At 30.7% G+C, this 20004-nt stretch overlaps 1 protein-coding gene across 1 annotated transcript; it reads left to right on the forward strand.

Moving 5' to 3' along the window:
- Positions 1 to 5109: 5109 nt before the first annotated feature.
- Positions 5110 to 11130, forward strand: LOC121124174 (uncharacterized). Its single transcript, XM_040719340.2, has 2 exons — positions 5110 to 5598; positions 10657 to 11130. The coding sequence occupies exons 1-2, from the start codon at positions 5299 to 5301 to the stop codon at positions 10924 to 10926; spliced, it is 570 nt and encodes a 189-aa protein (XP_040575274.1). The 5' UTR covers positions 5110 to 5298; the 3' UTR covers positions 10927 to 11130.
- The last annotated feature ends 8874 nt before the right edge of the window (positions 11131 to 20004 follow it).

Genomic DNA, 20004 nt, shown 5'->3' on the forward strand with positions numbered 1-20004 from the left:
TATACAGAATTTATCTTCATAAAATTTATAGAAATCTAAATACTAGTATGTTTATTGGAGGCCTTTGATCTCTTATGCAATGGAAAGAAATAACTAAGTTTTAATATTTTCTTGTAATTCTTCTAGCATTTTTGAATTAGATACTCAGAACTGATTCTTATCACTTCGACTTTTCTTTTTTATGTGAATATTTAATACATACATGATGATATTCATATGGGCTTTTTAAGTATATTTTATATTCTGAAATCCATTTCAATTTATTTATTTAGTATTTACCTTATAATTGTTTTGATTAAGTTAGGAGTTTAATTGCAATTATTTATTTTAAAATCCATTGATTGTGGCTAATTCCGAATTATTTGATTGAAGTTTATTTTATCCCTTGTTTGAATATTATAATATTATTCAAAATCAGTAAAAAATAGTGATTTTTCTACTACGCATACAGTTTCATAATTTAGGAAGATGAAGTGCATGAGGAAAGTGATGATGAGGATTACTACAGTTCTTTTAAATATTTGATTATAAATTGATAAGATAAAGATCATTCTCGTATTTGATAATTTCGACATAAGGCATGTAGAGGTCTATGATGTCATTGGGCGAGAACAGATGAATTTTCTTAAATTGATAATACATAAAGTTCAACCATGTTCGAAGTCTTTTCCAACTGACGTACAGCGCATTTTAAACATAATGCTAATCTCAATACCATTGTTGTTTTGGCATAACTTCATTAATTTGACGAATAACTCGTCCTTTGGAATTACAGACAAATTAAAAAAAAAAAATATGAATAAGGTTATATAAGTAAAAATGTTTTTTATCATTTTTCTTTTACGAAACCATAGATCCTGATTTAAAATGTAACTTTAGTATCCTTTGATAGAATATTGCAGCATATTTAGTATTTTATTCATCTTTCTGATGAATTATTAACAGAGATTTGGATCGAGAACATAGGTAGAAGGAGTTGTTCTTTGTTAGAAGTAGTTTAAACATATTGATCCTTTGTGGTCAACGGATCTGATTGATCATTTTCGTCTATTGTTGGAGTTAGAATACCTTCGTTGATGTTTATGTGTCTTTACCTCCTCTAATATATCCAATTATTGATCAAGAATCATGATCATGCTGTTGTCATCGATATTAATTAGGTTAACATTCTTTAAAAAAGTATGGGTTTATAAATCAAAATTTCTTAGGAAGATCTGAGGACCTTAAACTTACTCCATTTTCAATATTGATCAAACGATCAATGGTCAACTGGATTTTTACTTACTTGTGACAATGGAAAAAGAAATGGGACTGCATCTCGTTTCAAATGCCAATATTTTTTCCCTACTACGGAAGCTAGATTTTCTCTTGGCACTCAAAAATCTTCTAAATCCACCATTTAAGACATTTACCTTTATTTGAAGGGAATCAAAATGATCCTCCTCTCGAGCACCCAGGGACAATACAAGACGATGGCATTTGTATAAAATACATACAATAATAACCATGTCTTAGTCAGTCCAGTTACTTCTGCGACGGCTTCGTACATTCAGTAAATAAATCTATCCATCTAATTTAAGATCATTTGCGAGTTAGAGAGTTTTGTACCTTATGCTGATTTATTTAATTAAAAATACTCCATTTTTCACAATTGCTATGAATAATAAATAAATCAGACTTTTTGAAGGCCCTTGAATGTCTGCTGGCTTTCCCATTTTCATTCGACGATCCACCATTAGATTTTCTTTACAATTTCTGGAGTCGTCATCTCATTTAGTCAAATACTGTGATATATGTCTTAGTAGCTCGTACGACCTCTTTAAACTCAGCTTCCCAAAACTTATTTTTGTGAACTAAGGAAAAGACTCATACAGAGAAGAATGTATCTTTTATATTGATTGGGGACAGCCTTTCAAATAACATTGACCATTTTTTTCTATTTTAACAAATTCACTGACGAGCTCATTATCGATGACTCCCAAAGAATTACTAAACAACGTGGCCCTTCATACTTCAAAAAGTTACTTACTTTAGAGATTGTGTACTTTCTAAAACTGTGATTTTTTTTATTAAATAACTACAGCCCTTTCTTTGTCAAGCCGTGTACTTCTGGGACTACCCTCGTTCATTCATTAAATAAATAAATCCATCTGATGATTCAAAATCATTTAGGAGAAAAGTGTTGAATCTTATCCTGATGTATGTTACTTTTTCCACAATTAGTTATTAATAATTAATACATTAGACTTCAATAGCATACAGTCGAGCTATCCATCAAATTATTCACTTTACGAGATTAAAACTAGGAACATCTAAATTATGTAGATGCAATCACAGTTATTGCAAAATGATGTCAAAAATAACAAATACAAGCCTTATTTACGGCTCAATGTTTATATTTGTTTATCTAAACTATTTCCTTGTTCCGCAAACATACATATTATGCACATACCGTTAGATGTAAGATATATGTATTTTAAAAGGTTTTTTTTGCAGAAAAATAGTTAAGGTATGAAGACAACGAACAGGTAATACTTAAAATTAAATAATGAGCGAATAAAAAATTGCTTTTATAGCATGTGATAAATTACTGGGAGCTGGTTTGTATTAGATGTGTCAAAATTTAACACAAAATCTGCCTATTATTTATTGAATTTATTTTAAAAGTATACTAGTTAGTAGTTTTTTTGCAAAAATAATATTGTAATACGACTTGTCAAATGTTGAAAGTGTTCCTGGCTCCGGAAACAGTTGCAACATTTAGTGGGTATGATTGTAATAGTTGAATAATCGAGTTTTAAAACATAATGAAAGAAAATTAGAATATCAAATATTTTTATGGAATTAATAACTACACTAATCTATGTATTGAATTATTGCTTAAAATATATTATAACTATAGTTATTTTTCTTGTAATGTAAAAAAAAAAAAAATGCGAGGAGAAGACATATTTAGACCCTTATTAATATCAGCTGCCTGGTTTATGATTTTGGAGGGGGGAAATGAATTACTATTATAAAGAGAACCTTCTACATTTATAGTAGCATAAGTAGAGGGAAAATATTATATAAATATTTAAATTCATATCTATTTATTCTAATATGCATTTTTTTAATAAAATTTACACCAAATAACGCTTATTTCTGAGGAGACGTTAACACCACAAACAAGAATAAAGACCACACGCAAAAACCTTTTTTTATTTTTAAAAGTAGTTTCTTCATTACATACTACACAACTCTACATATATATGGGATTTGTGTAAGAGCTCAAGGAGAAGGCGGGAGCGAGACATATGGTATTACTGAATTAAGAGCATTGTTAATATCCGCTGCATGTTATATGATTTTAGGAACGACCTATATGATAAAGTTCAGGATGATAATGTATCCCGAGTTCCATCCCAACACTTGTATCAACTGACACCTTTTTACCGAGCATTACAATATCTCAAATTTCTTCATAATGAGACTGTCAATAATTTTAATAAATTATATTAGCCGATTTCCCAAACAATTTGAGATTAATATAATTAAAAATGATGAAAAACTGACTATTTCAAAAATGTTGCTCCCTCCAATAATTACTTTACACTTCCAAATCCTTTTTCATTTAATATCTTACACAAAAGGTGACTAAAATGTCTGATTAAAAAAATTGTGATTGTGTTATAAATTAAGCAATTGCCGTGAAAATTTTGAATTAGTTCTAAATCTTCCTTGGAATCAAAACAATTTAATTTTGTTTTTGTACATAAATAGGCCTCAGTTAAATCAATGTTGATTGCAATGGGCTCATATTTTATGTAGAAGTGTTCCTTTCTTTTATGATATATATATATATATTTTTTTTTTTTTGCATAAATCTCTATCGTTTGTTCCTTCTTGAATAATAAAGCAAGTTAAAATTGATACACCACCGGTAGTACCCGGCATATCCCGAAATAATTAGGCGTCGGCTAAAATACAAATTTTCGTTATAATAATATCCAAAATATCTCCACAAAAATCATCTGTGTTACTCTTTGTTTTTCATAAGGACAGTCACACGTAACTACTAAATATATATATCAATTCATATAACGTGTTCTGTCCTCAAAAATCTGTCTTACTGAATTAAGAGCCTCGTTCATATCAGTTGCTTATTATATAAAGGAAGAAGAAAATGAATTATTGATATAAAGAGGAGAACATTTAAAATAGAGTTAGTGCTTGGAAAAGACTATAATAATATTTAAGTTCATATATATATATATGATATTATATATTTTAAAACAATTTATACCAGAGATAAGCGAGAATGCTTACTTCAGAGGGAGGAATAAACACATAGACGACATATTAAATAATGAAAAAAAAGAAGAAAGAACACACCCAACAACCGTTTTTCTTTTTTTAATCGCTAAACTTAGTTTTTTCTTTCGATAGATCCCTTCTTTAATGATGATATATATACCATAAGAGAGTAATAAAAACAGAAACAGCGCTACATAGTCAATGCTACATGCAAAACGCCTGCAATATTTCATTAATACGACTACATTGTTATTTCTTAGATCAAAAATATGTACATGATTTTCATCGGGAAGTATTATATACAGTACAGCTGTATAATACACGTTCGATGCTACATGCAAACTCCTGCATGCATTATATATAGTGACTGGTTTCCATACATACATTCATACAAACTTTGCTTTATTAATATGGATTGAGCTAAGAAAATTTTGCAATAGTTGCTATCGTTCCCAGTCTTTCCTAGTATCAAAATATTTTTTTTTGTAAAAAGGCCTCAATTAAATTCCTGTTAACTCTAACGGGCTCATATTTAATTTAAAAGTGGTGGACCATATTCCTTTATTTTATGATAATATGTAAATATTTTTTTGCATAGATGTCCTTTATTCGTTTCTTCTTGAATAATGAAGCTATCTATTATTGATGCATAACGAAGGAACCAATTCATGTTCCATACATCCATAGATACTCAGGGAATTTATAAATGTCAAAACGCTCATATGACGGAACTAAAAAAAAGTATTCTACAGCGAGTGTGTATAGAGTTTCACTCTATCCTATAAAAAAATTATCTGATTTTTTTTCGTGAACTGAGTAATAATATGGTTGTTGTTCGTACTTAGTTTTTTTTATTTATTCACATTTTACCTTATCTTGAAATCTATCCTATTTTTGCCTTTCTAGTAGAAAAAAAAAATTCCTATCAAATAAAAACAACACGTAATGTGTTTCCCTTAATTCAAGCCGTGAGATCAACGAAGAAACAAGGTTAGGAGAAACATGAAGACCTTCAGCTATCAATTAATGTCGTTCATTGCTGGGCCTCTACTATTATTTGTATCTGTTAAAGGGATTCAAAAAGTTCGTTTGGAGCCACAGCAAAGAGGAGTATTTGTCTCAGGGAACGTTTCTGTTGTGGATAAATCTAGATTGAGGATCGAACACTTTAACTTTGATGGAAATGGATTAGAGAGTTTTTTTTATGTTGGGCAGTGGGGACAACCAGGATCCAAGTATGGAATGAAGGTGGATTATCCAAAGGGAAATCCCTATGCCACACTCCTTCAATTTAAGAATCAGGTGAGATTTTTGTATGCATCACATATAAATAAATATTTTTGCTTCGTTATTCACTTATACTAGTATTTGTTACATCATTACATTCTAGTGGTAGTACTCGATATAAGAGTGGACGAAAATATACATTTTGCTTTAATAATATTGAATATAACTCCCCAACAAACTCTTTGTGTTAACTCCGTTTTTCATGAGCACACTCACACATAGCCACTGGTTCACTGTAAAATGATTGTAGTAAAAAAAATTGTGGTCAAATATTTGTGTGTAATATCATTGTGAAACAATATGATTGTTAGTAATTTCATTGCAAGACAATATTATCGTCTGCAATTTAGTTTATTATTCAATTTATATTATATTCGGATGATAAAACGATTGAATGATGAAGAAACATGGCAGGATAGAACCCTTCTAATATGCTATAGTACATCCTGGCCCACGGGTTGTGTAGGTGAACTACTGGACCCCAAGGCAAGTTAAATGTATCTGCCTCCGCTTACCTGACCATCAAGGAACCCTTCTAATATCCCGAAATAAACCCTGGCCCTCAGGTTGTACAGGTGAAGTGCTGGTTCTCAAGACAGTTTAAACTCCACCTCCGCCGTGTTTCTAAGCACCAAGAAACCCCACTAATATTCTATAATTTACCTCAGCCCACGGGTTGTCCAAGGCTAACTCCTTTTGATAGCTTCATCTTTAACGTTTAATAAAAACAAAGGAAAGCTTTGAAAATCCATAGGTAGTTCTACATAAAAACATTGATAAATACAATAAAAGAAACAATTTTTAAACACGTGAGTAAGTTTGGAGTCTTAAATTGGAATACTTTGGATTTAAAAAATTTATTTAAATATTGTTACATTATGGGGCCGTATTCTGTGATTTTAAAAGGGTTTTTTGATGCTCAAGGAAGGTGCGGCGAACAAATTTAACTTGCCTCGGATTCCAGCAGTTCACCTACATAACTTGTAGGCCAAGATGTATTGTATTTTATTATAAGTGTTCCTGGGTGTTTAGAAATACGGCAGCAGTTGTTGCAATAAATCCAGTCAAATTGTATCAACGCAGTGAATACTTAAATAGTATCTCATGGTAACATGATTTAGATTGAAAGAAGCAAAACTAAATCTTGTCATGAATACCCAGTAGTGAAATTTTGTTGTATTAATAAATATATTAAGAAGATTTGTAGTCAAAGAACAATTTAAATATTTAATAGTATTGGTTAGTACAAGGCATTACTCAGAGTAATTAGGTGTCAACAAACAGACACACTATGATTTAATAATATAGAAGAAAAGTACCCAACATATGCTGAGTGGTACTCTCTGTTTTTTACGAACATACTCACATGTAGTTACTCCATACTCAGAGGTTCTCTCCTCAAGAATAATAACAACAGCTTGGCACGTTTTTTTAACTATTATGATAAGCCAGGGAGTACTTTAGTCTCTAAAGCGCTAATTGTCTGTGGTTTACCTACACACACTCCTTCGTTAAGCTCATCTAAAGTCACATCCCTGATTTTTTATTGTTAATTGTTAAAAATGAGTCCTCGTCTGATACATAATCAGAAAAGCAGGTACACTTTTCTTTACATTATTTAATATTAAATATAAGTATGTTGTTCACATTAAAGGTGCATTGAAAAATTTATGTTATGTCCTCAAACTACAGACTCTCACAGCACCTTGCGGATTATATATATTTTTTAGTTTTTTTATGGCCTATTAAAGCATATTGTTATAGAATGCATATTATAATGAACATATGTTCTAACAGTATAATTAAGATTATTTTTTAGAGGTATGTTTAAAAATGCATATTCAATGATCTTTGTCACTAAGATGGTTGAAAATAAAAAGACCTTATGCTTGCAGAGGATCTATAATAGATTCAAGCAATATATTTGTGCTTGTGTAGATGATCTGACATTAAATAATTTGACTTAATGAATGATTCAGAGCTTATTTATATTTAATCTGATGAGGCAGGGAGTACTTTAGTCTCTGGAACACTGCTTGGCTGAGATCTCTGCATTTTTTTAATTTTATATATGTACTTCCCTCTTATTTTTCTGTTTAATGAGCTTGTTGTTAAAAATGAGTTTTCATTCAACACATAAACAGAAATACAGACTGATAAACTTTATATATTATATAAGACATAAGTAATTCAATGAGCGTCAAACGTGCTTAAAAATACAATCAAATTAATTCCATCGTTTATGCATTTATCAAAAGATTGAATTTATTTTATAGGTCTTAATTGCTATATATGCATATCTCCATAGCAAACCCCAGTAAATTAAAGTTGCGTGCAACGAAAACAAAACTGATTTAATTCAAAGCCATGCCAGAGATCAATATGTTGCATTTATCGATGATAAATTATTTCCTTGTATGATGAAAAAAAAAAAAATCAAATGTTACACTGACACACTTACCTTTGGTGTATTTAAAAATAAATTCCCGTAATTAGTCAGATGGAGTTGCACTGATTAAATATAAGTAAATATTATAATATTAGAATTAATCCATCTGACCTAGTAATTGTCTTTTAAGTCCACATACAATAAGAATATTTCCTTCTCTAGGAACGACCAAGACGCGAACCTACTCACATTGAGTTCAAGAGAAAAAAAAATCTGAGCTCGTTGTCCGTTGAGCTACTACATCTTTACATGCGCTGTTATGTATATGATAACTTCAAGAGGGAGTTTTCTTTTCCTATCCTGTTATAATTATTTTTATAATTCCTGATGGGGGAACTTCCTATTCTACTACACACAATTATATACAACACCCGAATTTAACATTTGTGTGAGCTTATAAAAGACGTAGAGTAACCTGGAGGATTTATTACAGAGTTATAATTGTAAGCTCTTGTTAGAATTGAGGATCGAAATCGGAGTAATTCTTCTCAATATCCTTGTTTATTTCCTTCTCCTCCCTTGTCACAGCTGCTTGTAACTAATCTAATCTAATGAAACGTCATGACAGCTAAGTGGCTCTCCTTCAAGGCATTCTTCAAATTGTGAGGGTTACCATGTTGATTTTCAGTTTTTTTTTAACATGGCCAAAATACACACAATTTTCATCACTAGTTGTAAGAGTGAGGACCTTGATGAACTCGGAGTGGAAGGAAAGATCGACATCAGATTAATTCCACCCTATATATCCTTTTTGTATACAGAGTAGGTTTTGTGTTTATTTTCTTCCCCTCACGACTGCTTGTAGCTGATCTAATAGAACTTCATGACAGCTAAGCTGCTCTCCTTCAAAGCATTCTTCAAATTGACAGGATTACAATGTTTATTTTCGGAATCTTTTATTTTTACATACAGACAGGACATGTTTTATGCATCAGTCAGTATCACTGTCCATTGTCCTTGTGGGATATGAAATTTCTTATTTTTTTCCTTTCTATTTTTTGAGGAAAGGTTGAGAAATAAAATGAATATTACTATGTGGTTGTTAAGATAACCCCATATAAGCGTCCGGAGGGTGTGTGCTTGAGGGATATTGCCCCCCCCTCAAATTAATGAATTATTGCTTTTTACTAGAATTTTTTCCCGTCTTTCGTTTTTCCGTCTATGCAGCAAAGCAAAAAATTTGCTATTGGATTTTTTTTCAAAAACTGTAATCTTTTGTGAATAGCTATGGATTTTCGTAATTTTTTTCCAAAAAAAAAAATGATCTTCTGTGAATAGCTATGGATTTTTGAAATTAAAAAAAAAAAATGTTTAGATTTCCCCTCCCCCCAAACAATATATAAATAATTATTTAATCCAACGGACGCCCCTGCATATTATAATTTTTCACAAAAAAAAAAATAATATAAATAATTTAATAAAGAAATTTGAGTGATGTTTAATTGATTGCTTGTCAAATAGACTCGAGTTTTTTGCACCATCTTGCGGATATGAATATTTTCTTAGATTAATTATTCAAGACTTATGGCTTATTAATATGGAGTTATGAGATCCATACTTACATTTGGGGACTAGGCTAAAAAAATTTATAATCTATTATGAACCCTTTTATTCTTTAAATATCAATTTAAAGAAACGTTCACAAAATAACTTTCTATTAAAAAAAATACAGTGCGTATAGCAAAAAATTGTTCAACGGACATAATAAATTGTATCATAATTGAAGGAGACACCATTTTGGGGGGTCAGAGTTGATATTTGTACTACATAAAATGCACAAATTTTAAATATATATTTCAATTTACAAAACTCCATAAATGTATATACGATTAAAAAAAGTCTTAACACGAGCATTGAATACTGCAAGATGCCAATAATAAAGAATGATATTTGAATTAAATCATATAAGTAATATGTACTCAAAAAATCCTTAAAAATGGCTAGATTTGTACAATTTTTTTTTTTTGATGGATTAGGTACGAGAAAAGTAGGATAATTTGGAAAAATATCTAATTTTTTCTATTGTAATAGTTAATTTGTATCTAAATAACGGGAATTAGATTCTATTACGATCTAACAACATTTTTATAATATATTTTAGGATCATAGATATAATAATAACAAATATGGGGATTGAGCGATAAATTTTTTATAGAGAGTTAGGATTTAGTTCTTTTGTTTGTTGGTCCCATTTTGACATCCAATAATAGTTCACTATTACCCTTAAATGGACGACATGAAAATTTTGACGTCACGTAAAACGCCCTCTACTCTTGTTCTCAGTCTTGTATATATTTGGCTAAGCTTTACTTATTCATTGCTTATATAAAATGTTATATAATAGCTTATATTGTTACTGAGTAGTGATATTGAAGCATTCTGTAATATTTTCAAAATAATATAAATGATGAGTTCCTCAATTAATAGAGAATATGTTGTACTAGATAGATATACAATGTATACATTTGTTACGATGCAGATTTGTTCTTTTTTATGGGCAAATAATTGAGGGAGCAATGAATACGTAATATTAGTTTTGAGTGAATTTATTTTGAGCAAAACATTTCTCGTTAAACATAATTCATTTGATCTAAATTAAAGTAGTTACATGTTTTTTTACACAGAATGTCACATTGCAAATGCCGGATGGAGTTCGTACATGGGATCTCCGATGGATATCTATTTGGAGTGCACACTTTAGAGCAGACTATGGGCATGCGTATGTGGGGCGTGGGATATTCTATGATGTGTCTCCAAAAACAACAGAGCCTCCATTGTATAATCTTGAGTATCTCTACCAAGATGATCACTCCAAGAGTTCGGGAATAAAATCATATCCCCGAAAGCTTTTCTGGGGAGCTTCCATGTACTTGATCATTAAATGCAGTTATTAATATTAAATTTATGTATGTATTAAACTAAATATGATATCCGGTAAATGATCATTTTTATCAAAAAATGTCGGAAGTTTTGATTATATAGTCACGGAACCTTTGTTTCTTTATTATGAATTTCCTTATAAAAATTTGTAATGATTATATATTAATTATAATATCCTCTACAATTGTGTTTATCGCAATAGTATATTTTATTATACATACTGCACTGAGCATTTTTATTTATTTATCATGATATATATGTAAATCTTTAATTTTTGAAGTTTCTATATTATTAATTTTTACAGGATGCAACAACATAGATCCTTTTTTCAAAAGGTAATAAAACTAGTTTTATAAATGTGAAAAAATGTTTAACTTTTGTTTCATAATGATAGTGCACATTTAAAGTTTTATTTTGCACAGTTTTGAAGGGTAAGTGACGTCCTCTATTTTCCACAAAATGAATTTCGGTATTTTTAAACCCAAAGAAGTTCTCATTTTTTAATATCTCTTTAAATAATTTTACCTTGAGAGATTAAAAATAAATAATATTTTTACAAAAAGATGCAATATATAAATGGCAATATATTTTATTTTTAGTTATGGATTATTAGTTGATAACGTAAATAGTTATTAGCGATTCTGCAAAGGTCTTAAAAAGGCCAGCTTTTCCGGAGTAAGTCCGCTATCAATTACTCGATATCGACAAAACGTACTAATTTATGAATCCTGGATACAGCAAATCTCATAGTATCAATTATGACTATTTAGAATTAGGATCCATAAAGTTATCTACTTTCAAAGAACTTAGCAAATTTCAAATTATGAAAATTAATTGAAATATTCGTTTTTGTATATAAGACATTGAAGCAATTAACGGACTTTTATTATTGGTACCTATAAAAACTCTGAAGTTAAATTTTTAAATGTTTAATTTGATAAAATATTCCGTTAAAATATCTTCTGCCAATATTTATTTTCGACAGGAAACTTACGTTCCTCATTACTCCAACGTATGAATGTTACTTACTGTATAGTAAATATTACATACTACAGTATTATCGCAAACAGAAATTCCGTTACATGGAAGATACTTTCTTGTATTAAATTATTTCACTTCTTTTTTGTTCCGTACAACAAAAATTCCTTTTATCCGTAATCTAGAAGGATTTTGAGTTACAAAATGTCAAAAACACATTCGACATACGGAAATGAAGTCTTGCCAGAAGAGTAATTTTAAGTACATATGGACATTTAGAAACGCCACATGATATACATAAACAAGACATAGCGATGTATCTAGTTTGGCATCAACTTATTAATTCAGATAATGTGATACAGAAGCAATTTTTACAAAATTTATATAAAGTGGACACATAAAGTTTATTTAGAAAATTGCTTAAAATTTAGAAAAATTGAGAGTTAGGTACAAGTACAGAATGAAATGAAGAGCTTACTAAAGAGGAGCCAGTGGAGCCCCCATCCAGCAAGGAAGTGATGGAGATGGCATCAAAGATATTGCTATATGCTAATGATTCATGCAATATCCCTCAGGATCAAAGGGCCGACTTCCTCGAGTTAGCTAACCATCTGCAGGCATCCCTCAAAAGTAAATCTAAGCAAACTAGTATAGGCTCTTATTTTTTTCTATTGGCCTTAGAAAATAATTAATAGTTTACCATGGCCAATTTATGGCACCTCTATGTACTCTAATTAATAAGCATTTATGTATTTTCTAAGTAAATAAAATAAAATGTAAAAAAATCGGTACATTTGTTTGGCAAAATATATTTGGTTTTGCAACCTCGAATTCCCACTTGCGGAAATTCTCTAATCCGGAAAGTTCTTGAATAAAAATATTATTCCGTTATAGAGCATAATTACTGTATTTCCAAGAAAACTTAAGAATCTTTCTCTAATTTGCCCCCCCCCCTCCCCCACATTACTTCTACAGTCCGATTATCCTGCATGATAAAAAGGAAGTTATGTTGCCGCAGCCTGCACATTTTTTATATTCCTCATAGATACTTATTTTATGGCAAATTTGTGCAAAAATAGCACAACTGAGTCATAATATATAAATATACATTTATATGAAGTGTCATAATTAATAGCTTGATTTACCTTTAAAAAATTCAAGGAAGTCCTTATTGAAAATATATACTCCCACAATGTAAGGGACTTCAAATTTTAAGCTAAGTATTTGGAATAGAATCAATTATTCATAGCATTATGTAGAATAAGAACAAAGGATCGTTTGTTAATTGTTTGTAAGGGAAGGAAAGCATTATCAAACCTCTACATATGTATGTATTATAACTGACAGTTTTAATCTACGTTCAAAATCAATGTTCTGCTGATCTTCCATTATCACGAGGAGAAGTCAAAGATCTTTTAGCCTGCTCATTAGATAATAAGAAGAGTTACTCAAAACATGAATTGCAATAGATGAGTAAAGATAGGAAAGAACTTCATTTTTTCGCATTCGGGTCGGTTTGGATCTTTGGATGTAAATATTTGGGTACCCAAACTTTTGGATTGAGATCTGAAACTAAAATTGGACGGATACTTGTTTTATGATCATTTTACCATGAAATTCGGACCTTTATAAAATAGGATCCAGATTACGTTTACATTTTTACTAATTACTGATTCCGAAACAATGATTGACCCAATGTTATTAGTATTAGAAAATAATTATTAGTTAGTATTATAATTTTTGCTATGTAACATTGGACAAGTCCTTACTTATAAGCTAACTCGTAACCTCTCCTTAAAAAAGTTGAAAGAATACCCAAAATATGTTGGTAGTTAGTCATTTCTTTCAACTATGGAATTATTATTGAATAATAGTTGATAATTGTTCACAGCTTAATAAGAAATTACTCGAATCCAACCAATCAATATTAAGAATACTGATTAGTGTTAAAGAAGAAAAACTCTTCGACGGATGACAACCAAATAACCACGGGCACTGCATTATCACGATAACAACAAAATATACAGTGAGTTTGTTGTCAACTATTGATTTTTCTATTTCTTTTCTTCTAATCAATGTTGTTGGGAGAAATTGGCTAACTACCAACTGACTTTGCACCTTGTTTCTGTTTCTTTTCAAATGAGAGGTTACGTTGTTCAGTAAAGGTAATGACGTGTGCGATGCAACTGTTTATGTATATATTACTCCAAGTACTAATCACAATAAATGAGATGCTACGTTCAATACAGGTAATATCTTTTTTTTAAACTAGGATTAAGCAAAACTATCAGCTTTTTAAGATCCGAAAAACCCCTCAGATCTTTCATAGTACCTGTAAAAGGTTCGATTTCGGGTCTTTGATCTTTTCGTGTTAATACAAGTTTACTTATATCGTATTCATGTACTTCGGATCCGGATTCATGACCTATCCTATCTCTACAGTCGAGTATAATTATCAAAAAAAAAAAAAAAATATGAATACATATATTTGAGTCTGGTCTTCTTCATTTATGCAGCGTCATGTTTTTATGCACACTTGAAGACTTGATGCAAGTATAAGGAAATCCCAAGGTCTCATTCAATACCAAACCTGCCTATATATTATGTAGTCGTGTTTTGTAGACAACCTCAATATTTAACTAACTAAACAAATAAATATATAGCATTAAATAACTTGTTTGGGTCGTGTATAATGATATTTTCTACTAAATGATGTTTTTCACACCATCATCATCATACCATCCCGTTACTCATATTCAGATAAACAACGTTTGCTCTACTATCCATAAATACATTGATTATCCACGGATTTTAACTCATTGGCGTATATATTAGGATATGGGTTCTCAACTTTTTGTATTATGGAGCAAATGATGATAAGTGATGAGTATCAATTGTATTTTGGGTATGTTAAAAAAATCAACATGGTAAGCCTGACAATTTGAAGAATGTTTTGGAGGAGAGCAGCTTAGCTGTGATAAAGTTTAATGAGATCAGCTACAATCAACAGTTACAAAGGAGGAGAGTGAGAATGAAATATACAAGGACATCGTCAATAATTACTCTCATGTCAATCCTCCATTCTACTCTTAGTTCAACAAGGACTCACAATTATAACTCCTCAATAAATCATCAAGGCTACTCTCTTTCTTTTATGAGTAATCATGCATGTATAATCAGGTTTTGAATATAATTGAATGAGCTAGGAAAATAAGTTTACTACTCGGGAGTTAAATACTAATGACAACAGCTAAGGAAGAGAAAATTCATTCTTCAGAAAACCAATTCTAAAAAAGTAGGCCAGCATTGTTCTGGCAAGGTATCATTGAAACCTTTTAATTTGAGGATCTTTCAGTTCCCATGCCTGATATAATTTTTGACTTTCATCTTTTGCTTTCATATTTTTACGAGCTCTACCAATCTTTTCGGCATCCAAGATATTAATAACATGTACACTATACAATGGTCAGTGATGATTATATTATAGAAATTGCCGTGAGTGTTAAAACTACGCCTGAGGGAATGCCATAAAAATATGGGCATCTTGTGATCTCTGGACGCAGATATGTCGTCTCTCGTAGTGTCTTTTCTTTACAAATACGTTTGAATGATAAAAACACGAAGAAGTAATTCATTAAAACATTAATATCTTGCAGGTTACTAAAATGATTTTACATCTGAAGCAATTATATTGACCAAGCGGTGTATTGCTTTACACAAATCCTTCCAATTGATTGGTAGGTTAAATATTTAAAATAATCAAATAATTATAAAGCGTTTTCAATAACACCATAAATTGTATTATAATTAAAGGAGACGCCATCTTGGGGCTCAAAATTGATATTTTTACTACATAAAATAGACAAACTTTCCATAAATCTTCATTAAATTCCATCACATGTATTTATGCATAAGAAAAAAAATGAGGTCCTTTTTATGTTTAATTTATTTCTTAAAGAAGACATTTCTAATTATATTTCAAATGACCAATATCAAAATGAATAAAAAGGACCGGTTTTAAGACTGGACTGGACCAAATAAATAAGGAACGATGTACGAGTAGTTGTAGTGAAGAAAACCACTGAAAGGATTCGAGGAAGCACTCAAAGGTCAGCTCATAATTAACAGACAGCTGCCTCTTCTTCTGACATATCTTGGATCATAGCGATCAATAAATCACTGCTCTTGCATCATATTATACTTGTTCCTAATAATAATTCTCCATGTTGAATGCTAATTGATAACGGAGACTGGAAGAAGTGGTATTCACTTCTTCCAGTCGAATCGCTGTCGTCTTTGACTAATTTTATTGTCCTTTTCGATATATTACCTATTTTGTCTCTGTTTCAAACTTATTACTAATTGAGATTTTAATAGTATGGTTTGAAATTTTGAGGCACAATACCATCATTATTCTAACATAACACAGCCATTAACTTCTTTTTATAGTTATAAATATATCATATTTTGATTTAACATTTAAAAAAAAAAAGGTCTTGATTTTTATAAAGCTTTTGATTCGATTTCTCATCGTCAAATTGTTAGAACGATCTGGGGTTTGCTTCCAAAGAGGTTTTTTAATCCAGTTCGGGCACTACTATATAAGGGCACGTATAGTATTTATATAGTTGGAGTGGAGAGTAAACCAGTTAAATTGAATAAAAGCTGTAGGCAGGGATTTCCTTCTGTTCCATTTCTTTTTATTGCTGCAATGCAGGAGCTTGTAGTAGAGATTTCAAAAGAGTATGGCGGGCTTGGAGTATGTTTTGAGGGAGATAAGCATCTGATTGACTTATAAGTAGATGATGTTACTATGACAGGGAAAGCAAACTCAGGGGCTCAATTAATAAAGAGGCTGGAAGTAATATTAAATTTATTTTGAAAGTTTAGGAAGAGTCTGGAGTTGAATTTGAGTAAAACTATAATTATGCCTATCGGTTCATGAAGTCCTGTTTGAGAGCTTAAAGTTGGGAGCTGGAATATAAAACAGAAGATTGATATATTAGTCATCACATGGGAGAGTAATGGTATCCAGGAAGATAACTGGAACCATAGTCTTCAGTAGATCAAAACATAAACCTCTGGAGGAGGGTGTATATACAAAGAAGAATACTCTTATACAATACTCGTGTTATTATTGTTTTAATTTATGAAGCAACAGCAAGTCCTTTAGTTGCAGAAATGGTGAATATGGAGGAAGAGGTATGACTTGGTAGACTTTTCTTTTAACACTACATAAAGGTCATAAAAAGACTCAAATTGAATTTGGGGGAGGCATAGCCCATTAATAAATTGTCTTTCCGCAAATTTACTGTAAATATTTTGTAGACATGTCGGAGAATCCATCGCCAGAACATATAAAGGGCTTATGATGGGAACCAATCTTACCAATAATATAATCACAATACTGTCTCAAGCTTGGTGCGGCTCGACAACGAGTTATCTGGACTTAAATGACGGCTCAACTGTAGATATTATTCAGAAACATCTGAGTAAGAAGTTTTCTTTAGGAAATTAAAGGATCCATCTATTTTTGATGAACACGCTATTAGCAAGGGCATTTTAGCCAGGCATGATATTCACTCCTTAGATCTATTCAATGACTGGAGATTCAAGTTTCCTCTTGAGAGGAGTTCAGGTTTTTATATTATACCATACCTTTGGCATTTGAAAATGGCATTGTCTAATTTTGAAGGTGAGAAGGATATACTATGTGATCTACATAGGGGACGATTGAGTCTCCCTGAAGACTGGAAGAGTAAAATCAAGTCATCGTTGCGATCATCAGCGAGATATGTGGCCTTATTGTTCAAAATTCCAACAAGAATAGATACATGGTTCACAGCATTTGAAGTGATCAAGTTTATTCTATCTATGGGATCCAACAAGGGAAGAGTTTTTAACAGAATGATCAAGAATTTTAGGAAAAGCTTGCCATAGTAGTCTATTTTATCGTTTTAATTTTTATATTACGTTTAATATGGAAATTTTGTTTTATTTGATGAATCTGTTCTCCATGCATATTTATAGTAGAAATGGTTCAACTCCGAGGCACTCAATTTAAACTATAATGTTTTTTATGTATCTTTAGGTAATTGCCCAGGACTTTATTATTATTATATTTATATTATCTTTTTTGTTTATACATATATTAACATTAAGGAACCAAATAATAAATATGTATATATATATAATGTGAAACATCCTTGATGAAAAATGGCTGTAATGAGAAAATTAATATACTTAAAGGTAAAATATCCTGAGGCAAAATAGTTTAAGGCGAAAGTACCCTAAATCTTTTTACCTTGGGTATTTACTTTTTTACATCCTATAAAGGGACTTTTTTTATATAAATTCATGAATATAAATAAAGGCAGACGACATATATATAGTATATATATATAAATACAGTCAACACCTCATATAATAAAAATACGCTTATAAACAACCTTTTCTCAGATAACCCGTTGACTCTAGATAGATAGGACATATCTAGGACCTGGATCGGACTGTTGGACTATAAATAAACTTGTATCATCTGAAAAAAATCGAGATCCAAGACCTGATGCGGCTTCGGGTACCCAAAATTTACGGGTCATAAAAAAGATCCGAGGGGATTTCCAAATCTTAAAAAGCTTATATTACTTAATACTTAATCCAAGTTATTTAAAAATGATATCTTCTATATCAAATGTAGCATTTCTATTGTATTGATTATTGCTTAGAGCCACATCTACACAAACAGTTGCATCTCATGGTTATTTTACACGGTCATACTCACTCGTCTTTAACTTTATTGTATCATACAACTCCCCCCCCTCGAAAAAATACACACAGGGGTTAAAAATCAGTTGATGGTTAGCCAATTCTTCCCAGCTATGGAATTATTGTACAATGATTGTTGAGAATTGTTTACAGTTTAAAAATACTTAAATATAGACCAACCCATCAACGTTCAATATACGAATTAGGAAAAATAATCAAAAAAATTGAGAGCTGATAAGACTGTACATTTTTGTGTTGGAGAGGTCCTCACAAACAAAAAAATATACACTTTATTTAGTTGTTAGCTGTCGAAGCTTCTTATACTTTTACTCTAACCAGTGCTCCTAAAATATATTATTGAATTATATATTTACTATTGGAAATATTGGCTAGGCACCAAGTGATTTTGTCTTTTTTTTTGTTTCTTTTAGAATGATAGGTTGCAAGATACAATGAAAGTAACGACATGTCCAATGTAATTATAAGAATAATTCTTTTTAAAAAAAATCCCAATTATGTTCGAATAAGAATATTATTGAGTTAGCCATTCACCGACCTGAATCCGAGAAAATATGGATCCGTCATCTTTTTATTAGTCATTTCAATTTTTTTTTGAGTAACGAATTAAACTCATATTACTTTACTTATATCTCAAATAATATACTTACTTCTCGTTAAAAGTATGTATATATATTTAGAAGTTGTAAAAGTCGTTACCTTTATTGTAATGACAGCAAAGCTGTCCTCTTCCCGAAAAATTATTCATATTGTCCGGACTACCATTCTCATTTATGGATTTTTTTGTTTTTACATATCGGAAGAATAAGTTTTATATGAAGATTTGATGTCATTGGTAGGCGTGGATGGACAATAAGAGAAAGAATAACTAAACGACAGCATAATGCTCAAATATATAGAAAATTTACGTCATATAACGTCGATTCAAAGGTGTAAACAAGTTTGATACATTATATTATACAATATATGTTCATTTATGGACGATAGTTCAGTCACGCAACTCTTACTTAATGGCTTGTCTTTTTTTTTTTTTTTTAGAAAGGAGATTGGGGGAGAGGGAGAAAGTTACTCTTTTTTTAATGTGTGGATATTAAAAAAAAGTATTTTTGGCTCATTTTACACAAAATAGAAGGATGAGGTTTTTTTTTCTACTTCAAGTGTTGACCTTTGGCAATCTTTATTTCATGTCCCAATACGTCAGAATACAAAAAATCCAAAAAAAATCAGTATTTTAATTTAGAGCCACCTGCTCTCCTCATCTTCATAACTTACCACCTCACCAGGAGGAACATATATAAATCTATTTTTACACTTACCATATGCTAAAGAGT

The sequence above is a fragment of the Lepeophtheirus salmonis genome, chromosome 1, assembly GCF_016086655.4.
Source record: "Lepeophtheirus salmonis chromosome 1, UVic_Lsal_1.4, whole genome shotgun sequence".
Lineage (NCBI taxonomy): Eukaryota > Metazoa > Arthropoda > Copepoda > Siphonostomatoida > Caligidae > Lepeophtheirus > Lepeophtheirus salmonis.

Excerpts from the sequence above, each read along its gene's own strand:
- LOC121124174 (XM_040719340.2), top strand. The coding sequence starts at position 5,299 with ATGAAGACCTTCAGCTATCAATTAATGTCGTTCATTGCTGGGCCTCTA. Across the intron at positions 5,599-10,656 it reads TCCTTCAATTTAAGAATCAG|AATGTCACATTGCAAATGCC; the intron begins GTGAGATTTTTG and ends TTTTTTACACAG.